General features: G+C 41.7%; 1 protein-coding gene across 3 annotated transcripts in view; it reads right to left on the reverse strand.

The window, feature by feature from the left end:
- Nucleotides 1-22,581, reverse strand: part of BLNK (B cell linker) — a 124,030-nt gene that overhangs the window by 56,338 nt on the left and 45,111 nt on the right. For all 3 annotated transcript variants that reach the window (XM_048505425.1, XM_048505423.1, XM_048505422.1), the window contains exon 3: nucleotides 18,067-18,113. In XM_048505425.1, the coding sequence (XP_048361382.1) occupies nucleotides 18,067-18,113 (47 nt within the window). The remainder of the gene's footprint in view (nucleotides 1-18,066; nucleotides 18,114-22,581) is intronic.

Below are 22,581 nucleotides of genomic sequence, written 5' to 3' on the forward strand. Positions count from 1 at the left end.
TCCACTGCTAATCTACAACCTAGGCAAAGATATTTACAAAAATAACACAATTTCCCCCGGATCTGTCTTCATAACTCACTTAGCAGCTGTTGAAGCAACAGTTTGTTTCCCCTGAGAACAAAATCCTTTTATGAATATATATATTTAACACTTCCGCTTTTAATTTTTTAAAATTACTGTCTGTTCATCTGTTCTTCACAACCAACCTGGAAGTTATACTTTATTGGTAGGTTTCGTTTTTGACTTGCTTTTAAAAATTGGACTCCCATCAGGTGCTTAATGTGGGTCCAAGTCTTGCTTGATTTTTCTAAACCAAAAACATAGTGGCAAACTGGTCCATAAGTGGGTCTATAGTAGTAAGAACCTCACTTTCTATGTATTCATGGAACTGAAGGCAGAATATGCAGTGTTCCCAGATTCTCATCCCATCCAGGCACAGTCCAGACACACTTCAGTAAAGTCAGCTTTATAGCAGAATGAATATTTGAACTCATGCCTTCCATATCTTAGTCTCATCCTCTAACCATCACACTGGTCAAATTCAGACAAATGTATGTTTTCCTGACTAAAGTTGTAGTCAGGGTTTTGTTATTTGTATTTGCATGTAAGTAACCCTGCTCTAAGAAATATTGACTACTAATTTTGGGTAGCAACTCAGTCACTTTTACACCTTGTATTTCAGCCTCCAAACCCCGTGTTTTTAGCCACTATTTTACTCTGGCTCTCAAAGCCATGTTCCACGACCCTCAATGCTGCATATCTTCAGGTGGGGTGCCAACTGGTTGGAATGCCTTAGTCGTACTAGTTGTAACAACCTGCCTGCCTGCTGGAAGGGCAGCTTCTTTTTGTGATACTTTTGCATTCACTATTCTAATGGAGTCAGTTCGAAAAACAAAACATTCATAACAGCCCTTTTCAATGAACCTCACTTGGGATGTGGTAGAGATCTAGATTGTTCCCTCTCTGTGTTCTATTGTTCCCACTGCTGACTAGTCTAGTCAGGAAGTTCTGAGCAGACTTTTGGACAACCATTTAGTACTTGTGGTTCTTTGGCTCAGCATACGAATACCAATCACCATGTAGTGGCTGAAGATCCAAAATTACAACTGATCTCCATGCAATAGAGATTAAGTCCCCTGAAGGAAATGGCAGCTTTTGAGGGTAGACTCTATGGAATCATATCCCCTCTGAGCTCCCTCCTGTACCAAATTCTGTCTGCTTCAGGCTCTCCTGGAATTTCCCATCCCAAGCTAAGCAGGGTGTGGGAGACAACTTGTTTACAAAGAAGCTTTAGCACTACAGCATCATGGCCTTTTTTCTCTTGCTGCTATTGCTTTCCAAGGCTTCCTCCTGACATTTCCTAATAGGTTTTTCTTTCAGGATGCAGGGCCTTGCATTTCCTCTGCTGGTGCAATGGGTGCGGTTACTTTTAATTACTATGTGATTTTTGAGAGGATAGGTGGAATTAGGAAAAACTTTGTGGGAATTAGAGGTCTGGCCATGGGCTTTTAGGATAGTTAGAGTTTCTCAAGTGATACCCATGTCGAAACTTGATGTACTTATTGAGACCCACTTGTAAAAGTATGCTATTTTCACTCTCTCTAACTTAAAATACTTGAATCTTGTATTAGTCAACCCAAATGAGGCTTTTTAATGTTCAGGGTTTATTAGTAAACTAGCAGTAAAGCCTGCTGTACAAACAAATACAATGGACTATAGAAAACTGTTGGTGGATTAATGGCGTCCATTCAAGTGGGTCAACCCCTGCTGCCTTTCCTCTCCCCTTGGCCTGGCATCACCAGTTCCCTCCTCAACCTCATCCTCTTCCTGGACACCTGCATCTGCACACAAGGGTTAATAGTTCCCACCCAGAGGGGCAACCCCTCCTGCCCTTCCTTCGCCCTTGGCACTGTGTCACCAGTTCCATCTTCCCTTTCCTCCTATTCCTGGAGGCCTGCTCCTCTTCCCAGATACCTGTATCTTTATGCAACAGTTAACAGTGCATTTGTGGCCACCAGCAGTCGCAACCTGCCACAGGGAGCAGCCTTGCCATGCCTGTTCCTCCTCAGGCAGCTGCAGATGGTATAGTGACTGTAATTATTCAGCAGTGGGGGGGGGGGAAGGGTGAGTGTGCTAGAGAGCAAGTAATCACCACATTCCACTTGATTGTTTGTGTTCTTTTTATCCATTTTGTGTAAGCCCTGCCCCCGAGCCGTGTGTGCATGGCAATTGGCTGGAAGTGAGTTGTCACCATTACAGCTAGCCTTTTATATAATAGAGTAACACTATCAAACAACAGGTTACATTTCCTGGCTATTTTGAACATATCATAGGGTAAACCTAAGTTTGCCCTGAATCCTTTCCTGTTTCTCCCTGTTCCTTCTCCTTCCTCCTGGCCCTACAATCCCAGTTATGAGAGAATTATAATCTGATTTTGGGTTATGATCCACAGTTTGAGAAGCCCCAGGTGAGAGCTTGGTCTATTTCAAAAATTAGGAACTTCTTGTGCCACATAGATGCAACTTAAAAACTAGCATGATGTTGCTATATGAACAAGGGAGAAAAATAATTTATACATAGCCCTTTTTGTACAATATCAAGTAGAACATTTTTAGTATACATAATGAAAAGAAGGTACTTAGGACTAAAATAGGTGATGGCAGATTTATCTAAGTGTACATCTGCTGCAACAGGTTTAAAGCAGGGAACTGGGACTGGTTTTCAAGAACAGAACACAAAAGGCATGTGTGGGTGGGTTGCTCAACCCTATAATCTTCATTCAGGACTTCCTTCATTGCAATATGTTCTCTCAAGCAGATTTCTTCAGAGCAAGTTTGATGGGGTGACTGTGCTGGCAATGGGGAGATCTGGGATAAAAATCCCTACTCTGGGCATAACTACATTATAAACTGTTTCTGGGTCATGTGATGTAGATGTGGTCTTTCCTGGTTGATTTTCAGGCACATAAGGGCCAATTCAGATTTGGTTATGTGTAAATTTTTCCAGCAGGACCAATAGTGGTTTCCCCATTTCAGGCTGAGAAAATGGAGGTGGGAAAGCCAGGTCCAGCACACACCTGTCAGTGGTGGGATCCAAAATTTTTAATAACAGGTTCCGATGGTGGTGGGATTCAAACAGTGGTGCCGCCGCACACACGCACTTCCAGTCCCTATTGGGCAGGGAGGTTGCTTTAGTAAACCCTTCTCGGCGCTCAGAAAAAAATTAGTAACCACTTCTAGAGAAGTGGTGAGAACTGGTTGGATCCCACCTCTGCACCTGCTTAACAATCACATTTTCTGTGTGCAGCTTTCCACAGATTTTCCTAGTGGTCAAACCTTGTGTCTTGGAAATGTTTTCTGTGAAATCGTTCTGCACACCTCCTTCTCCCCATCATTTTGGAGTTTCCCCCTTGTCCCTCCAGTTGCATTTATTCCACAATCTGCTCCTGAAAACATATTATTCCTGATGGAGGTGGAAGGTCATCTGTGATGCAGATCAACCTGCCTTTTTTCCTTTTGCACGGGTGCTCTAGTGTTAGTGTGCAGTAACATTTTGAAGCGGCAATTCAAAAAAATGCCTCAGCCTCCATTTTGACTATTGAGAACTACCAACCCAAAATAAAAGCCAAAACAACTCTTGGAGCGGGTGCCATTATCTGAAGGAACAAAAACATGTAGTATACTCTCCCTTCCACACACACAACGAACCACATTGTTTGGCCAAATGTGATCTGCAGTAACCCACAATTGTTACTGCAGCAGTCCGATTACATGCAGTGATTTTTCCTAGTACTTTTTGGAATCACCCTCAGCTTCAAAATCACTCTCTGCCCTAATCTTACATTGGTAGTTTGATATGGAATTGACAAAGTTAATCCATTTGACCATGCTGGTTTGCATCTCTGCGTGAATGTTACATCTGTCGCTTGATTGGATGAGATTTTTTTTTTAAATTCCTTTTGAAAATGGAGGACGAGGGGGAGGAGAAAATGGCTGAAGGGGAGATTGGGTGACTACATGGGGGTGTGGATAAAGGCCAGGTGTTTGGTGGGGCAGAAAAATAAAGACCATTTCAACATGATCCCACACTCAAGGGAAGCAAGCTTGGAAATTGATTTCAAAAATTGAGGTAAAAGTGCTCGAGGAAAGGGGGAAGTTTGCAGAACCAAGCAGAGGAATAATGTGTGGAATTAAAATGGAAACCAAAAAAGCATTTGGTGACAATATAGATTGTAAATGACTCATGCAGAAAAGGCAGTATCTGTGAACAGACCTGGGAAAGGAGTATCATGTAAATGGGCCCTCTGCTCATAAAGAAGCTCAGTGAGCGACTTCGGGACAATCATGCTTGGTTTAATCTATCTCACAGGTTGTTAGGAAGATTAGATGAGAGGGATGTGGAGGAAGCTGCCATGTGTGCCATCCTGTGTTTCTTGAAGGAAGGGTGGCATTCAAAAAACTAGTGAAAATTGTTCTTAGTTCACTTCTCTTGAAGGACACCTCTCTTGAAGCTTTAAAAGGGGCTTGGACAGATTTATGGAGGAGAAGTCGATCTATGGCTACCAATCTTGATTCTCTTTGATCTGAGATTTCAAATGCCTTAGCAGACCAGGTGCTTGGGAGAAGCAGCAGAAGGCCATTGCTTTCACATCCTGCATGTGAGCTCCCAAAGGCACCTGGTGGGCCACTGCAAGTAGCAGAGTGCTGGACTAGATGGACTCTGGTCCGATCCAGCAGGCTCTTTCTTATGTTCTTATGACACTGTGCTTCCTACTGGAGTTTGTTGGGGTTCACCTGATCCACTGTGACTCAGTTAACAGCTAAAGGGGCTCACTGGTTACGTCATTATTGCTGGAGAAGTAAGCTAATAATGCAGTTGCAAAAATGCTTTCTTCCAACTCAGTCTAGTTTGGAAGACAGACCAATCTGGCCAACTGGATCCCAGTTTTTTGTGGTAAAATTAGGTGCCTCAACTTATATTTGGGTTGACTTATACACGAGTGTATACGGTATGTCAAAACTAACAATTAACCCCCCACCCTGGTTTCCAAATCTATACAGTATTTTCTCCAAAAGAGTATTTTCCCAGCAAACTGCAATGTTAAAGAAATATAGAAGCATTTCCATTTTGGGGTCTTAGCAATATAATGCAAAGTAGAAAATGTTGTTTTTTTGAAAATGGTTTACATAGAGTTTTCCATTAAATGAGAGTATTCAAGAACATGGAGCCTGAGTGATTTGAAAATTCCATTATTTATGATCCCATTATGAATAATGCCAGAAGAACTGGGTTTATTTTGTGGCGTAATGCTATAATAGATTAACATTTTTGTTTTTCCATTTCTGCTCGACTGCTTTTGCCAGAATTTTGAAAAAGATGGAAATACAGTTTGTATGGGATTTTGAAATACTTAAATGTCAAGGAGAAATATATAGGAAAAACCTAAAAATAGCAAAAGAAAGGGCTCCTTATCTTTGGTCTATTTTTAGACCTTAAGATAAAGTATTATTTGTGCAACACTCTTGTTGCTTTGCCAGGTAAGTAACAAATCTTATTTCGTACACATATCCCAGCTGGACTGCTTCTTGCTTTTCTACTAGGAGGGGGACATCCTTCTATACTAGGGTTGCCAGCTGGCTGGGAGAAAAATACCCTGTCTCTTTAGAATAGGCTTAATGTGTGGAAATGGGCAGTCAAAGCTTTTCCTATCATGGAAGTAAATAACTCCTAGTAAATCAATATATCCAGTTCTCAATGTGGCCAGACATTAAACTCAGAACTGAGCCATGCACAGACAAGACTAATATTTCTATGATTCTCAGGAAAAAAACATTAGGTTTTCAGTAAAATATGAAATCTGAAAAAAGGAGAGGTTAAAGCCCTCAAAAATGATAGAAATAGTGCTGTTAGCTTAAAAAACTTTACTGTGTTGCTAGGCGACCACAACAGTATCAACAGCCTCCAAACCTTGGTTTCTGTCAGTAAAAGGCAGGTGGAGGGTTCAGGGTTCATTGCAAAGCTTTTTTTTTTTTGCTTTTGAGGGAGAACTCTTTGGGACCAGTCCTGGCAGTAACCACCATTTGCTACTTCCTGACATTCACAACTCACCCAGGCCCAGCTGTTTGCTAGTATTCAACAGCAGTCACAACATGAAAGCCAGTGGGGTTTTGCAGTGAGAGTTTCATACTAGGTTCTGGGAGACCCAGGTTCAAATCTCCACTCTGTTGTAGAAGCTCACTGGGTAACTTTGGGCCAGCCATACATTTTAAGCCTAATCTACTTTACAGGATTGTTGTGAAGATAAAATGGAAGACAGGAGAATGATGTAAGCCTCTTTGTGTCTCTATTGGACAGAAAGGTGGGGGTATAAATAGCCAAAGATATGAGGGGTATGTGTGTGTGTGTGAAGAAAGTGTATATATTCCTTTAAATTTTCTAAGAGATCATTTATCTTGCATATTGGGTCTTTTATAAGGCAACCATTTGGTTTTGCTAGGTTGTTTACAATGCAACCATTTGGCCTCACTAAAGTTGTAAACTGTGTTTGTGTTTAGTTATGGTGGTATTCTTTAGATAACAAAATTAGGCAGATAGGGCTTAATTGCCAAGAATGCTCAGGTGGGGGCAATCTCCCATATTATCTAGAAGATTTGACTCTATTTGACACCCAATTGGTTAATTACTGATCAAATGGTCTAGATGAGCCAATTCTATAAAACACCTGACATCATTTTAGATAGGGAGATTCATTCATAAAGGATTCTTCTTAAGATTTTCTCGTTGGTGTTCTTGTCTTTATTCTCGCTATTCTTCTGCCTTAGGCTGAATAGCCTTGTACTGGATTGTTTTTTTTAAATACTTGGAACTGTCTAGAGCTGAGAGAGAACTGATTTTATTATTTCCTTTCCTTTTAATAAAATTTTAAAATCTCATCTGAGAGTATCTGGATAAAGAACCCTGGTTTTGGTACATAACTGGTAAGGTACCCAGTCTTGGGCAAATTTTCAGAGGAGGGGACAGAAAATAGACTGGTTTGTGGGTAGTATAGAAAGAAGCAGGGAAAGATGAGTGAATTAGGAAATAGTGTGGAGAGGGGGATATAGGGGATTGTGAGGTTGCCCCCATAAGTCCTTGTGGATTCCCCACTGCACTGGCCCATATATTCTTGTGCAGAGACTACCTAGGGAAGGAAAGGAAGGAAAACTGAAGATACATGGCAGACAAATGTAGGTTAGCTGGTGGGTGATAAGGAGAGAAGGAAGCAAGAAATTAGTATAGGCTATGGGGGCTTTCAGGGAAGGCAAAAAGAAAATAGTGGGTGAGGGGACAATGAGATGTCCCTTGCATTCCTTGTGGGTCTCTCACTTGTAATAGCCTATTAAGCCTTTGTGAAGGAGACAGGGCAGGTGGCCAACCTACTGTACACTACCATCTCTGAAGCCAAGTTGTCTGTTGTTAATCAATGAATTGTGGTTCATGAATTGCAGCATGCCACCATAAATACAAAATGTGAATAGCAAAATAGTTACTAGCACTAGTTAAATCTGTTTCTGTGTCAGTCAACAAGTTCTGGTTTGTAACCACCTCTATTTGGAGGCCATAACCAGTTGGAGCTTGACTAAACCATGATTTATCATGACATCTGAATGTACCCTGGATTGCTAACTGGTTCTTCATAGTGTAACAGAAGAACAAGAAGTCCAAATACATGGAAATAATTAGCACATGCTACAAATGGCAAATGGAATGGGAAAATGTGCAAAATGGAATCATAATATTTTATTCATATAAGTAAAATAAACAAATAGACAAGAGCTTAGAGAGGCATCTGATGAGCTGTCAGCTTATTCTCTAAGGCCATTTCCGCACAGCCAATAACACTGTTGTGCCATCGGTGTTATTGGCAATGCTGCAGCAACGGAGTGTGCATGGGCAGGCGTTCTGTAGACAGGTAGCACATCGGCTGAACCCCGGCATTTCGCATGGCTGCACTTTGCAAACAGCATTCTTTTTTTCCTAGAGTAGACGTCATGGGCATTTGGCACCAGGATTGGCCATTGTGGGCTGCCATTGTGGGTGGCAGGCTCTGCGGCGCCAATTCCTGGTAGGCGTTTCGCACGATGTCGACTGCAGAGCACCGTTGTTGAAAAGACACGCTTGGAGAGCAACTTTCGAATAAACCACTGTGGGCCTGCTGGAGCGTTGCCACATTGCTGCAGCATCATTTCTGCAGTGACGGCTGTGCGAACTCCCCGCCTATAATGCTGTTTACTGTCCTTTTACAGGCTTTTTTGGCCTGTGCGGAAATGGCCTGAGATAGCGTGGTGATTTCTTGTTTCTCTGACCTAGAAACCACTGACATCTGATTTGCACTGAACACCATAAGATCAAATAAAAACTGCAAACCTAAAAACACTTTCATGGGAGTAAGCCCTACAGAATAAAATGGGGCTTACTTCTAACTTGAGATGCTTAGGACTGGTCTTTAAGTCTGCAACACATCTTTTACTCCATTATCTAACTGTGGATAGACACATTTCTGTCTTGCCCTGAAATATCATTTTCTCCCTGCCCCTCTCTTTTCTCTGTACAGATGAAGAGTTCTGTGGTACTCAGAAGTTTGCAGAACTTCTTTTGCGATTTAGGTTGGTCCTCATACAAAGGTATTATATAGCTTTAGTTTTGGAGCAACGATAGCAACGATAACTTTGAGCTGTGAAATAGTTTCTGGTTTTAAACTTGCTTTTTGAAATACAGCCCACCCACCATGTCTTTTCAGTGGTGAATAGGCAGCTAGTCTTCTTGCTGTTTTTGTTCTGTGAATGAGGAACACAACTTCTCCACTCACAGACCAGTTATTAGTCACCTCTTCTTCCTTAATCACATATGTGTGGGTGTGTACCATCAAGTCACTGCTAACTTATGGTGACCCTGTAGGGTTTTCAAGGCAAAAGACATTCAGAGATGGTTTACTGTCACTTGAGAGAGTTCTGAGAGAACTGCGACTGGTCCAAGGTTACCCAGCAGGCTTCATGTAGATGAGGGGAAAAACAAACTCAAAAGTTCTCCAGATTAGGGTCCATTGCTTTTAAGCACTATACTGTGCTGATTCTTAATCACATACTGTTCACAAATTAATGTAGCACATTTTTGCCATTCTTTCATTTGTAGCCATTTGAGAAAAAAAATCAAAAGCTGTCTTTTTCATAGGAAGATCTTAATTTGATCCTTATAGGTAGAAATCACCATCCCTGATCACTTCCTGGTCTTTCTGGTTTGTTTTGCCAATCAAAACTTCTTCTTTTTCTTAAAGAGACTTCTTTATTGCCTAGAGGATGCACATCTTCACTTCATTCATGATCATTGAGTGAATAAACTGGAGGCAGGGGGAGAGATTATAGTTCAGTTGATTGCCAAAGGTTCCAGATTCAATTCCAGCATGTTACAAGAAGCAGACAGTAGGTGACATGAAAGACCTCTGCCCAATGTTCTGGAAACTCATTCCAAGTCAGAGTAGACAATACAGAATACAGATCTTAAGTAGAGCCTGCTGGATCAGACCAGTGATTGATCTAGTCCAGCATACTGTTCACACAGTGCCCAACCAGTAGCCCTGGAGGGTCGAACAAACAGGGCACAGAAGCCAAGTCCTCACCGATGCTGATCCCAAGCTATGGTAGGTTTGCTGTCTCTGCTTCCTTCAGTCACAATGGCTGGTAACCATTAACAGATCTCGCCTCCCTCAATCTTACTCCCTTTGAAAGCTGTGCTCATGGTCATCACTATGTTCACTGGCAGTGAATTCCACAGTTGGGTAGATTCTGCAGGGGTCCTGGGGCTGTTCGCATGCTGAGGTGCAAGTGACCCCAGAGTGGCCTTGGCCCGCAGGGGCGCCTCTGCATGGAGACATTTCCATTTTCTTTCCCCCCACTTATCTTCTCTCCCTTCTGAGCTCCAAAGGGACAGGGAAGCATGCCCATGCTGCCCTTCAACCACCAGGGGTCAAGAAAGTGAATGTGGGGGAAAATGGAGGTGTCGTACCTCCAACCCGGTGCTGTTCCCACCACACCGGCAGGGAAACAGTGTTTCCCAAAAGCCTTGCTCATTGAACGAGGCAGGGAAACAGTGTTTCTGCCCCGGGAAGGGGGGGGGGGGAATTGCGATGCTGCCTCATTGTGGAGGCAGAAACCGTGCAAATAGCACCCATGGAATGGTGTTTTTACCGTTCCAGGGGGACTGTTTTTGGCCTTCGCCTTGAATTACTTGTTGAGTAAGGAAATATTTCCTTTAATCTGTACTGAGCCTGTTTCTCAACAACTGCAGTTGCATGCCTTGAGTTCTATCCACTTTTTAACATCTCATGTATAATTTTATAAACCTCTTTCATGTTTCCCTTCAGCTGTCTTTTCTCTAGACTGAAAAATCCCAGGCTCTCTGGTCTTTCCTCATAGGAGAAGTGCTTAAACCCCTAATCATCTTGGTTGCCCTCCTTTGTACTTTCTTCATTATCCTTTTTGACCACAAGTGCACATAGTATTCTAAATGAGGCTGCTTTATATCTTAGTGGACCAATGGTCAGATATAGTATAACACAGCTCAATGGAAAAAGAAGTTGGTTCTCATTAAAGTATCAAAAACACAGTGTCAAAAGCCATCTTACATTGTTCCATGTTACAACCTCACCACTTTATCCTGTGGAAGGAATTTAGGCTTGGAGTAACATTTCATAATAGGTACAAATAATTTCATTTTTCCAGGGCGAAGGCGATAAAGGCTTAGATTATTGGTCTGTTTTCTTGAACTGTTTCCTGTTAAAGTATTTGAGCCACCACACTTACAGAGTGTGGCTAAAATAGGATACAGATTTACAGCTCTTCATGCCTGACTAGAACAGAAGTTTCTCAAGGTCCAGGTGCAGCACTTTCTAGTTTACACAGCAGACTGTTTGAAAAGGGACACTGACTTGAAAAATTAAGCTGCTATAGACTTTTGTCATTCTATTTTCCATGTTTTAGTTAATGTGAGTTGAAAGGATAGATATCAAAACTGATACTAATTCTATAGAAATTTGAAAATGAGCACAAAAAAACAGCATGCACAAACGACATTGTCAGGGTTATGTGCATGGTTGCCAAAAGTCAGCAAAAGAGATGCTCAGCTTAAGGAGAAGAAGAAGAGTTTGGATTTATATCCCCCCTTTCTCTCCTGCAGGAGACTCAAAGGGGCTTACAATCTCCTTGCCCTTTCCCCCCTCACAACAAACACCCTGTGAGGTAGGTGGGGCTGAGAGAGCTCTGAGAAGCTGTGACTAGCCCAAGGTCACCCAGCTGGCGTGTGTTGGAGTGTACAGGCTAATCTGAATTCCCCAGATAAGCCTCCACAGCTCAGGTGGCAGAGCTGGGAATCAAACCTGGTTCCTCCAGATTAGATACACGAGCTCTTAACCTCCTACGCCACTGCTGCTCCTCCTACTTCCACTGCTGTTCATAAGAGTATGAACAATGTGTTTCATACATTTACTTGCACTATGCATGTGATCCATTTGGACATTATGTTCACTGAAATATGCTGACTTTTGGGGGGCTATTCAAATGTTATTAGTACTTAAAACACAAAAAACAAAGAAAAGAAAAAGACCAAAAACTATAAAAAATGCACTTAACATAAGGACTCCCAATGTCATCTACATCGAATGTGAACAGTAAAAATACCCCTTGCTCTTTGACCACATACTTAAATTCCAACTTAATCACCCCTACTGATAATTAAAATACTTCTGTTAAGTCTTACAATAACAACCCACTAATCTTCTTCCACTCACAGCCTTCCTTCTCACTTGCTCTGCGATCCACACCTTCCCCCTCACACCCCTTCCATATTGCCAGCTCCTTCAAGTTACAGAAAAGAAAAGAAATTCACTCACATGGACTTAGCCAAAATACACTGGTCTTAGAGTTTTCATTTCATTGATAGATTGATAGAACACAGACTGCTTGAAAAATAACAAGCCTCTCTGTCCTGCTGGCAGAGGCAGCAGGAAGTGGTGGGGGAGGGAGGGGGGAGAATATCAGTTCTAGCAGTGCTCTTTTGGAGCATGTGGTCCAGGGAATTGCTTTGCTCTTTCATTTGGAAGGGGAATTATTTTGGGAACATTTTGACTTCGTGTAGTGTAGTGAGATCTGTTCGGAATAAGTGCCTTTGAAATCTGTACCTTTAAGAATGACTTAATGGATGAAATTAAGAGAACCAGGTCTGGAGAGTTATCTACAGAAAAAGTACATGTCCAGGAGAGTGTCTCCTCATGTGTAAACAGAAAAATGCAAGGAGACCTCACTGCAAACCAACTGCGTACTGAAGAGCCTTGAAGTAATCGTTCTATGCATAATGGGCCTCCATGGCTTTTGCATGTGGAAGTCCAATAATTTCAGGCAAAATCCATCTGAATGTCCTCAAACAGCCAGAGCATTTTTGGCTTTGGCCCTGGCTTGGTGGAATTCTCTCTCAAGTGAGACCCAGGCTTGTTGCAATCCAGCAGGGCCTGTAAGACTGAGATGTTCTGTCAGGCCTGTGGTTGAGGACAGCAACGGTTTCCATCTAGTTGGTCTCCCTCCCCCTCCCTTCCCCTCCCCTCCCCATTTCCAGTGTGTAACTATTCTGATTCTCTAATCAATGCATTGATTTTGTTAACAACCGAGTCTATTTCATTGAGAGATCTATAGAACATGACACACTCCCCAAAACAAACACCTTGTGAGGGAGGTAAGGCTGAGAGTTCTGAGAGAACTGTGAGTAGGCCAAGGTCACCCAGCATGCTTCATGTATAGGAGTAGGGAAGCAACCCAGTTCTTCAAATAGGTGTATTAGATGTATTTGGCTTTTCAAGTATGCCTGGGTTTTTTGTCAATAAAAGAAAACCCCCGGGAAAAAAAAGTCAATATGGCTTTTTCCAGATTTTTCTGTGACTGGGTTTACTGCATCGCCAAGCCTAATTTCAGCTAGTCTTTTGGTAAGAAGTATGGAAAAGAAGAGATGGAAAAATGTGTATAATTTTACACATGTTCTTGATCCAGCCTTTTTTATTTACAAGTGCTGAGTATTTTTATGAGTAGCTTCTGCGAGCTAGCTCTACAAGACAGGTTTTTGAGTTGCTCCAATTCAGAAACTACAAATATACAAACTTAAATCATGGATAAAGAGAGATGTTTTAACCTGTGCTGCTCCTGCGAATTTTAAAATATGTTTTCAGACCCTTGGGCAATGACTATCTTACATGCTATCCATCAAAAATACAGGTTTCAAGAAACATTGTGAAGACTTCAGGGCGTCACAGATGTCTAACGTGTGCTACCTTTCAAAATAGACATATTTTAGGAATCAGTATTCATCATATGTCTACAAGACGTAACTTGCCTTTTCCTACTTAACAAAAACTACAAGGGAGATTGGAATTTTGAACTTTCCATGTTGAACAACATTAATGTGACTCTTGCTGATGACTGAATCATGTGCACCTGAACTTCAGAAATAAATTTAGATAAGGGAATATAATTATGGTGCGGTCTCTGCTAAAGATGTAGACAGTTCTGGGCTTGTGAATTAGCTGTTTACAACAATGTTATTTTACAGTCTGCTGCAATTACTCATTCCTAGACAATGAATCCTCAAATATTAATCTACTCTACCGTGTCATGTGGCTGTATACATTGACCTGACCCCAGAGGAGCTGTATATATTCCAACATACAAGGGAAACAGGAAATGCAACTGAGCTGCGTTCCCCATATTTCTCCAAAACATCCAAAATGGAGCTTTCACATGTGCACGTCAGCATGGTGCATGCGTTAGGTGAGGATCTCAGAGTCCCAAATTCAAATCCATAAAGTTACTATGAACTCCATGGAGGAAAGGCAGCATAAAGATGTGCTAAATAAATAACTGTAATATGTTGTGAAATCTGTCCCTTCATAGAAAATCCTTATACCTTTCCAATAGATAGAGAGGAAGTCCCATTTGTTATGCTAGTGAGCAAAAACCTGTAGCATGATGTACTTCCTATTTTGCCCACATATCAAAATCCTCAAAGTAATTTCTGTTGAAAATGTTGGGCGAGATGTTAAAAAAAAATAGTGAGACTACAGCTACAATACAGGTGCCCTGTCCAGTGAATCTACAGAAAATCTATATAGAGCTTCCCCCATCTAGAAATGCTTCTCCCTGCTTCTCTAGATGAGCTTCCCCCATCTAGAAATGCTTCTCCCTATTTCCTCAAGTGTCACAGTCTTAATTTGCATGGCCCCACACATGCCTGGCATGAACCCTGTACTATAGATCTGATCACCAGGACTCAGAGACAAGGTGAGGAAAACAAAACACATAGTTAGGCCTAATACTGGATAGTGCTCCAAAAATTCCATATGTTAACTGAACAGGTGAGGAGAGAAAAAGAGGAAGTGTTCATCCTCATGCAATGCATGTGGTCACAAGAGCGTGATATTGCTACATAACTGTACACTAAGGTTGCCCTTTCTAACTGTACACTAAGGTTGCCCTTTCTAATTCATGACCATTTCACATGAGTCTAAGATGCAAAATGTCCAGACGTTTTTGAGAAGTATATTCTTTAGGACAGTTGGGAAAACTGTTGACAACTATTTTAAAAATAATGAACCATTCTGAATATTCTTAAGAACATAAGAAGAGTTCTGCTGGATCAGATCAATGGTCTATTTATTCTGGCATTCCATCACATACAGCAGCCAACTAGTTACTGTAGACGGGGACCAATTTGGCATAGAGGCCAGGGTCTTCCCCCGATGTGGCCTTCTCTGTTATTCAGAGGTTTACTGCCTCTGAATGTGGAGGTTCTGTTTAGTTACCATGCACAGTAGCAACTGATAGACCTATTCTCCATGAATCTTTCTAATCACCTTTTAAAGCTATGTATGCCTGTGGACATCACTAAACCCTTTGGCAGATAATTCCACATTTTAATCACTTGTGTAAAGAAGTACTACTTTTTGTTAATCCTGAATCTACTGCCCATCAGTTTCATTGAATGCCCTTGAGTTCAGGGATTTTCGTAGAGGGAGAAAAAGTTCTCTCTGCCAATTTTTTCTACCCTGTGCAAAATTTTGTCATGTTCCCCTTCTGCTTAGTCGTCTCTTTTCAATACTGAAAAGTCCCATTTTTTTCAGTCTTTCCTAATAAGAAAGGTAGTCTGACTGTTTTGTTATCTTGGTTGCCCTCTTCTGTATTATTTCCAGCTCTGCAGTGTCCTTTTTGAGATACAATGACTAGAATTATACACAGTACTCCAAATGAGGCCACACCACAGATCTATCCGGGGGCATTATTATATTGTTGTTCAGCAACAACATATGAAACTACCAGGAATGGCGGGGCAGGATTTGATTTGAAACAGAGATTTGGTCAATGTTGAGACAATTCTGCTTTCTTAAAACCCAAAGAGGGTGAGAAGATTGCATATTCCTAGGATGGTTGCAGCTAGGAACATGCTTGGCTTGCAACCCCCCAACATGCTGTGATTGGCCCCAGACATTTTGGCAATCATTTTGTGGTGGTGCCTACTGGGACTGCTCAATTCCAAACATAGCCACATACCCAACAAGATTCTGTATCTCTGGTCTAGTAGTTTGGGATTGTGCCAGCTAAGTAAATTCCATAATGCTTGTCGCAGAGCAAAATGACAGATAGAACTGACTTCTAATATTTTGCTGTTTTCCTTCAAGGGGAGAATGCTGTGAGCTACTTTGGGTTCCCATCAGTGACGAAGGGAAGGGAAACTGCGCCCAGGAGATGAACTGCCCGCGCACCCCCTCCCGCCCTGCCCCACCCTTGAAACACTCCCAATATGCCCCACCCCGCCCCCGACATGCCCCCACCCCGATACGTGACTGCAATGGCAGCGCCCAGGGCGTGCCACTCCAGATGTCCCCATAGCAGCTCCGCCTCTGGTTCCCATTGTGGAGAAAAGTGGTTAAAAATGAAGTAAATAAATAAATGTTACATTCCTTCATCTAACCACTTGCTTAGGCAATCCCATACCCATATTTGCTGTGAAGTTGAGAATGACAATACTTGAACTTGATTCAGAAAGAAGAAGCTGGTACGTGAATTAACAGTAGAGGATGTCATCGCTATTTGACAAGAAGCAGTTTGCGCTCCAAAGACTGCAATTCTATATTTTGGCTGTAAGCCCCACTGAATAAAATGGTCCTTGATTCCAATTAGACCTCCTTAGGCTTGGTCAGAAAATGTATTTGAATCTGACTTCCAGGCACTGAAAATGATCAATGAGAATGATGGATAAGGCACAAACATCACACCTGTTTTAGTCTTCTGTGAATTATTAATGCTCTCTATTTGCTGTGTCAAACTATTCTGTTTGGGTTTAATGTCTACAATAAGATCCTCCTGACATTTTCTCATTTAATCAGTTAACAATTAAACATTTCCCAGGAGAATTCTAACTCATTTCCTGTTATGCAAGTGGCCTTATGAAATAGATGCAACTTAGTAAAAATAAGCATCTTAGTGTTTGTAATTTTAGAAGTTCCTTGCAGTATGATTTTAGAAGTTGCTTGCAGACTTTCAGTGGAATCCTAATCAGATTTATATCTTCCCAAACCCATGGAAGTTTATGGGCTAAGAAAGATGCAACATCACTTGGGTTTGCCCAGATAGAGACCTACATAACTACGTCATCATAGTTGATACATTTTGTTGTTTCATTGTGTATTATTTTTCACAGCTTTAGAGAGAAAACAACACCCTTCACGTCAGTTGAGCATCCAGTATAGTCCAAAATATTAATTTAAACTCATGCATAGCATTAAACAAAAATCTGACAAAATGTTTCCCACTAATTACACTGTAAGTTATGAGTTGAGCAATTTCATAACCTATTTCGAATTTAAACAAAATTGCAATGCAATCTTAAGAAAAGTTATACCCATTAACTTGACTAGACATAGAAAGGTATAACTCTGCTTTGTGCTGCACTGTATTATTGAATGCTGCCTTTCAATCTGAGATCAAACAGCACAGAACAGAATGTCATGAATTAGGCTGCACAGAGACCAAAGACAATGATCAGCAATTTCTTTGTGACGACTGATAGGCTGCCTAATAGGACAGGCTTCCCTTCAAGCTTAGCACTTAAGATAGCCAAATGTGTTATTCTTTGTCCTACAGAACAAACATTTCATGTTATCCCTTTTCAAATGCACCTAATAAAAGGCAGGTATGTGCAACAGGCATGCAAGAGCATTACACGTGGATGGCGGATGAAAAAAAATTAAAACCCTAACACCTGAAGTTAGTCTAATATTCTGCTCTGCTTAAGGGAAGTTGTAGACTTTGACAGCATGAATAAGGCTACTTGGGACTTTTTAACCTACGCACAACATTAGGGCTGCAATGTTTAGTCCATCAATTGATTAGAATAATTAATCAGAAGCCATATCCGCAACTAAAAAGGTGTCCTGTTTTTTTCCAAAAAATCATTACTTTCATTTTAAATAGTTTTAAGTGCAAGTTCTCCTAACTATTGTAGATGGCAAGCCCAGTCTTAAAATAGTCAATCTCTCTTGAGTCATTCCCTCCTGCACTAAGAATTTTCCTTATGTGACACTTAGAGCACTTGAAGAAAAGTGTGATTTTTTTCCCTTTAGATATAACATTTATACACATTTAATTGCTTTGCTGGATTGACTAATTAACTAGCTGTGCAATCCTAAAAACACATTCCGTGAAGAAAGCTCCATTAAATAGATTGGAGTAGAACTCTGGATCTGTTTAGGATTGCTCCTTAAAACCCACAAGATTAATTGGCTAATAGTTTGATCTTAAATGGAGTTATGCCCTTCTAAATCAATGGATTTAAAAGACTGTAGCTCAGTTTAGGATTACACTATAGCATCTATTAGCCATAGTGTTGGGCACAATTTTGTACTCTGATTCTACTCTATGTACAAACAAAATCAAATGAGAATATTTGCAGCAAAACGACTAATTTATGGAGACAAAAATAAAAGGAGAGACTTACGGTTGGTCCATTATACTGAATCTGTTCATCTCATAATCTGATAAACTCTGAAAGAGGGAAAAACAGTGTTTCTGAAGGAAACTTCTAAATCAAGGGAGGTGTTAGTCAAAAATGAATGCAAATATGACTGAGTCTAGCTGAAACATGTCATTACTGTATCTACAGTCAAATAACTGTGTTACTTTAATGTCTCTTTATATATAGCACAGAACAATTTTACTCAAGTTGCTTATTAACTCTTTATTACTAGCACATGATAATTTTTGTGGAAAGCAAATGTTGTATAGTGGGTAATCTGGTGAGGATTATAAAAAAGTGATAAACAAAAAGATAAAATTTGCCACTTCCTTTCTGGGGCCTCCTTTGCATTGCCTACTGATTCTCTCTCCCCGTGTCCCCACCAAAATTTAGGGAGAACAGGTGACAAGGAGCTTTTGAAATATTCTTCAGTGTAACAGTCTGTTTTTCAGATAAACTTTTTATACAGTTTTCTTTGTTAGTGAGTATTGTTTTTATTTTCCCATTTGTACTGTTCTACTATTTTGTACAGTGATGTAGGTATAGATTTTTAATGGGGTGGGTACAGGGGCAGGGCCACCCCCACCCGCCCCTGGGGGCATGGCCACGCCTCCCAAGCCCCACCCCCAGCCTTAGTGCTTCTAAAAGCAGCTCTCAGAGGCCAGGGACAACAGACTCCCCTGCCCCGCCTGCCCTGCCCCCTGCCCCCCACCCCCCACCTGGGCTCCCAGCCAGCAGCCCCTTCTGTCCTCCCCTCTGGGCAGAGGCATAGCTAGGGAAAATGGAGCCTGTGCAAAATCTGAGTTTTGCACCCCCCATGGGCAGCCGCTGTGATGCTGGAATCCACCCCCAAACAGCATCACTTTCAATGGTGTTTAAACTAGGGAGCCCAAATTCTCCTTTTAAATCCATCTTAAAGGGAGAATCTGGGGTCCCCAGTTAAAACAACATTGAAAGTGATGCTGTTTGGGGGTGGATTCTCCCACAACCTGGAACAGCATCACTTTCAATGTTTAAACTGTGGACCTCAGATTCTCCCTTTAAATCCATGCCGAAGGGGGTGGGTTTAAAAGGAGAATCTGGGGAAATTTGTGGAGTGCCTGCTGTCAGGGGTCAATTGTTAAGCTAGCAGCACCAAACTTTCAGGGTATCTTTAGGAGATTCTCCTTCTGATACCACCCAGGTTTGGTGAAGTTTAGTTCAGGGGGTCTAAAGTTATAGACCCTCAAATGTGTAGCCCCCATCTTCTATTAGCTCCCATTGGATTCAATGGGGGATGGGGGCACCCCCGTTGGAAATCCATAACTTTGGACCCCCTGAACCAAACCTCACCTAACCTGGGTGGTATCATTAGGAGAGTCTCCTAAAGATACCCTGAAATTTTGGTGCTGCTAGCCTAAAAACTGCGCCCCCTGCAGGCAAAAAACTAAAAAACACTAAAAATACAAAAAACCACAAATGGGGGGCGGAGCTTCGAACATGTTATGGGGGGGTTGAACTCGGGAACCCCCCCTTACGTACATCCTTAATTTTGTAGATAGAGAAATAATGCCACTCAGCCAGTTATCCAAGAAAGGCCTTTGGTTTCTGTTGTTTAGAACGCTGGCCAAATCTGTGTTATGCAAATCGGCACCCTAGATGGTACTCTGAACATATCCCCCTGCCTGAGCTAACCTTGTGAGTGTAAAAATTTTGTTCACACACACACATAAACCAACACTCCCACCATTGATGAATCAAAGTGGTGATTTGCACCAATGGTGGTGGTGGAAAGTGCCATCAAGTCATAGGTGACGTGTGGAGATCTCGTATGGGGATTTCAAGGCTAGAGATGAACAGAAGTAGTTTGCCATTGCCTGCCTCTGCACAGCAACCCTGGACTTCCTTGATGGTCTTCCATCCAAGTACTAATCAGAACTGACCCTGCATAGCTTCTGAGATCTGACCAGATCAGGGCGTTATCCTGGGCCATCCAGGTCATGGTGATTTGAATCCGCCCCCAATCAAATATCATAAGTAGAAATTATGTACACCGCTCCCCCCTTCACATTCATAGAAACTAAAAAGCTTGCAGTTTGCTAATGTTGGAGCCTTCCTCCAACGTAAGGAGTCTTCATCAGGCCCAAGGAGACTTGCTGCAGCAGAAGAGGAACCTTATGCCTGTGGAAGGCCCCATGCATCAGAGGAAGATGCCACTGACTGGAATAGATACTTCAGTGTCTACCCATTTCTGCCAGTGGATTCTCCTCAAGAATCTGTGTGAAAAACAGTTGAAGGTGAATGTAATCTAGACCAGGGGTAGGGAACCTGCGGCTCTCCAGATGTTCAGGAACTACAATTCCCATCAGCCTCTGTCAGCATGGCCAATTGGCCATGCTGGTGAAACTGATAGAGATATGAACTCCTATCCTCCTGATCTAGACAGAATATCTTTCACTTCCTTATTTGTACCACTAGGGGGTTCTGTTTCATCTCTTCCTCTCCAGTTCTCTTCAAGGTCTGTAGGAGTCTAGCTTTAGGCAGGCGGGCTTCTTGGATCCTGCTTTGACAGCTTCCTCCCACCAATCAAGCTGTAAAACTCTGGATTACCTGCTACTCTTCCTTTATTCCCACCAAATTTTCCTAAGTGTTTAAAATTACTACTAATATTATACATAATGCCATCTTTTCATTTATGCAAGTACCATTTTTCAAAGAGATTGAATTACGTACCACTATATCCATTGTAACCCAACATATGTTCAGGTATGATGCTCTCAGTGTATTTTTGATTGCTGTGTAAAAAGAGGACTACTGCTGCATAAAAGCTAGTAACTCTTTGTCTAGCTCAGGGGTGGGGAATGTCCAGCCTGAGGGCTGTACGAGGCCCACGAAATCATTTGGCCTGGTCTTGCCAAGGCAACCGCAGGTGGGACTTGAAATTCAAACCTAGAAAAGCAGTTGCGAGTGGCAATACCATCCATTATAGCTAACATCATGCGCTTCACCAAAGAGAAGCAGTTCCAGCCATCACATTAGGGGTGAGTTAAATGGTTGACCAAATATAGCAGGCTAATTTTTAAGTTGATGATTTTGTATGGCCCGCAAATGATCTTATAAATATCCAAATGGCCCTAGACAGAGAAAAGGTTCCCCACCCCTGGTCAAGCTGAACAAAAACTATATTGAGCAGGTTTACTACATCCAAAACAAAAAGAGAAACAGTCTTCAAAGCAGACTAAAAAGCACTATTTTGTCACAAAAAAAGCATGTAAGACAGTTCAGAAGCACTGTCCTTTAGAAACCCCAATCCTTAGTGCAAAGTTTTACAAAGTTACACTCTTCTAAACCCATTGACTCAAGGGGGCTTAGAAGGGTGTAACTCTGCTAAGGTTTGCACCAACAAATCACAGCACTGGATATTCCTGACAATGCAGACTTCCTAGATTTGTTACGTTAATTCAGCACCTGTGAAATTACTGGATGTGTTTTTAATGGAAGATTTCTCTCTTAAAATTAGCAAAACAAAGCTAGGAAAACAGTGTCATTACCAATGGCTGCTTTTGTGTGCAGTCACTGTATTTACCTTCTGTACATAAACATCACAGGCTGCACCTCTTGCATTTTGTGGCCTTTTGATTGCACTTTCACTATCTGATCTGCCACCTGAGAAAAAGCATTTATTGCATGTAATGAAGTGGGCTGCAGTCAAGCAAGTTTGTGCCAAAATAGATCTTAATGTCAGATTTGAATCCATTTTTTTTGCATTGACTTTTTTTGATTTGTACAAAACTAAAACAGCACCATTGGTACAGATCACAAAAAGAAAGAAACTTTAAAGGGAGAATATAATGTGAAATTGCTGGATCTGTTAGGGTTTGAAGTGCCATAGCACTCTGTGGGGTTTTTTATGAAGGAGTCAAGATGTCCAGCATTTGATCTCTCCAAATCAGGGTAAAACTTCTGCTAAGAGCTCAGCTTCTCTGAAGTCCAGTCAAAAGAAGTCTTGCAAAACCTGAAGGCTTAAAGCAGAACCTGCTTTACTACCAGAGCATTTTACTGCCTTCTGTTGCATATATGTGCATGCATGAAGCTATGGGATACTTTTAAAATGAGTTCCCTGCAACCACATGGAAGCTGTGGGGAACTTTCCCATGCACTACAGGGCCCAGTGATGATCAGAATCATGGCACCAGGAGAGGGGGGGGAGGAGTTCCAGTTTTCCTAGCACTGTTTTCCTGCATCCTTTATTTGTCACTTTGCTGGAATTCACATGCACTGAGAGCCAGTAGAGTGGTTAGAGTGTGTTGGACTAAGATTCTAAGGAAACTTGGCTGAATGCCCATTCTGTCATGGAAGTGTGTCAAGTGACCTTGGGCCAGCCAAAATAAATTCTCTGGGAATGATTCCCCCTCCCCACATTTTCAGTGGCAAAGCAGTCTGGTTTTGTTTGTTATGCTGAGAGGACAACAATATTGGTCTTATTCCCCCCACTTTCTAAAATCTGTGGACCCTGCC

The sequence above is a fragment of the Sphaerodactylus townsendi genome, linkage group LG08 (genome assembly GCF_021028975.2).
Source record: "Sphaerodactylus townsendi isolate TG3544 linkage group LG08, MPM_Stown_v2.3, whole genome shotgun sequence".
In the NCBI taxonomy this organism is placed as follows: Eukaryota; Metazoa; Chordata; class Lepidosauria; order Squamata; family Sphaerodactylidae; genus Sphaerodactylus; species Sphaerodactylus townsendi.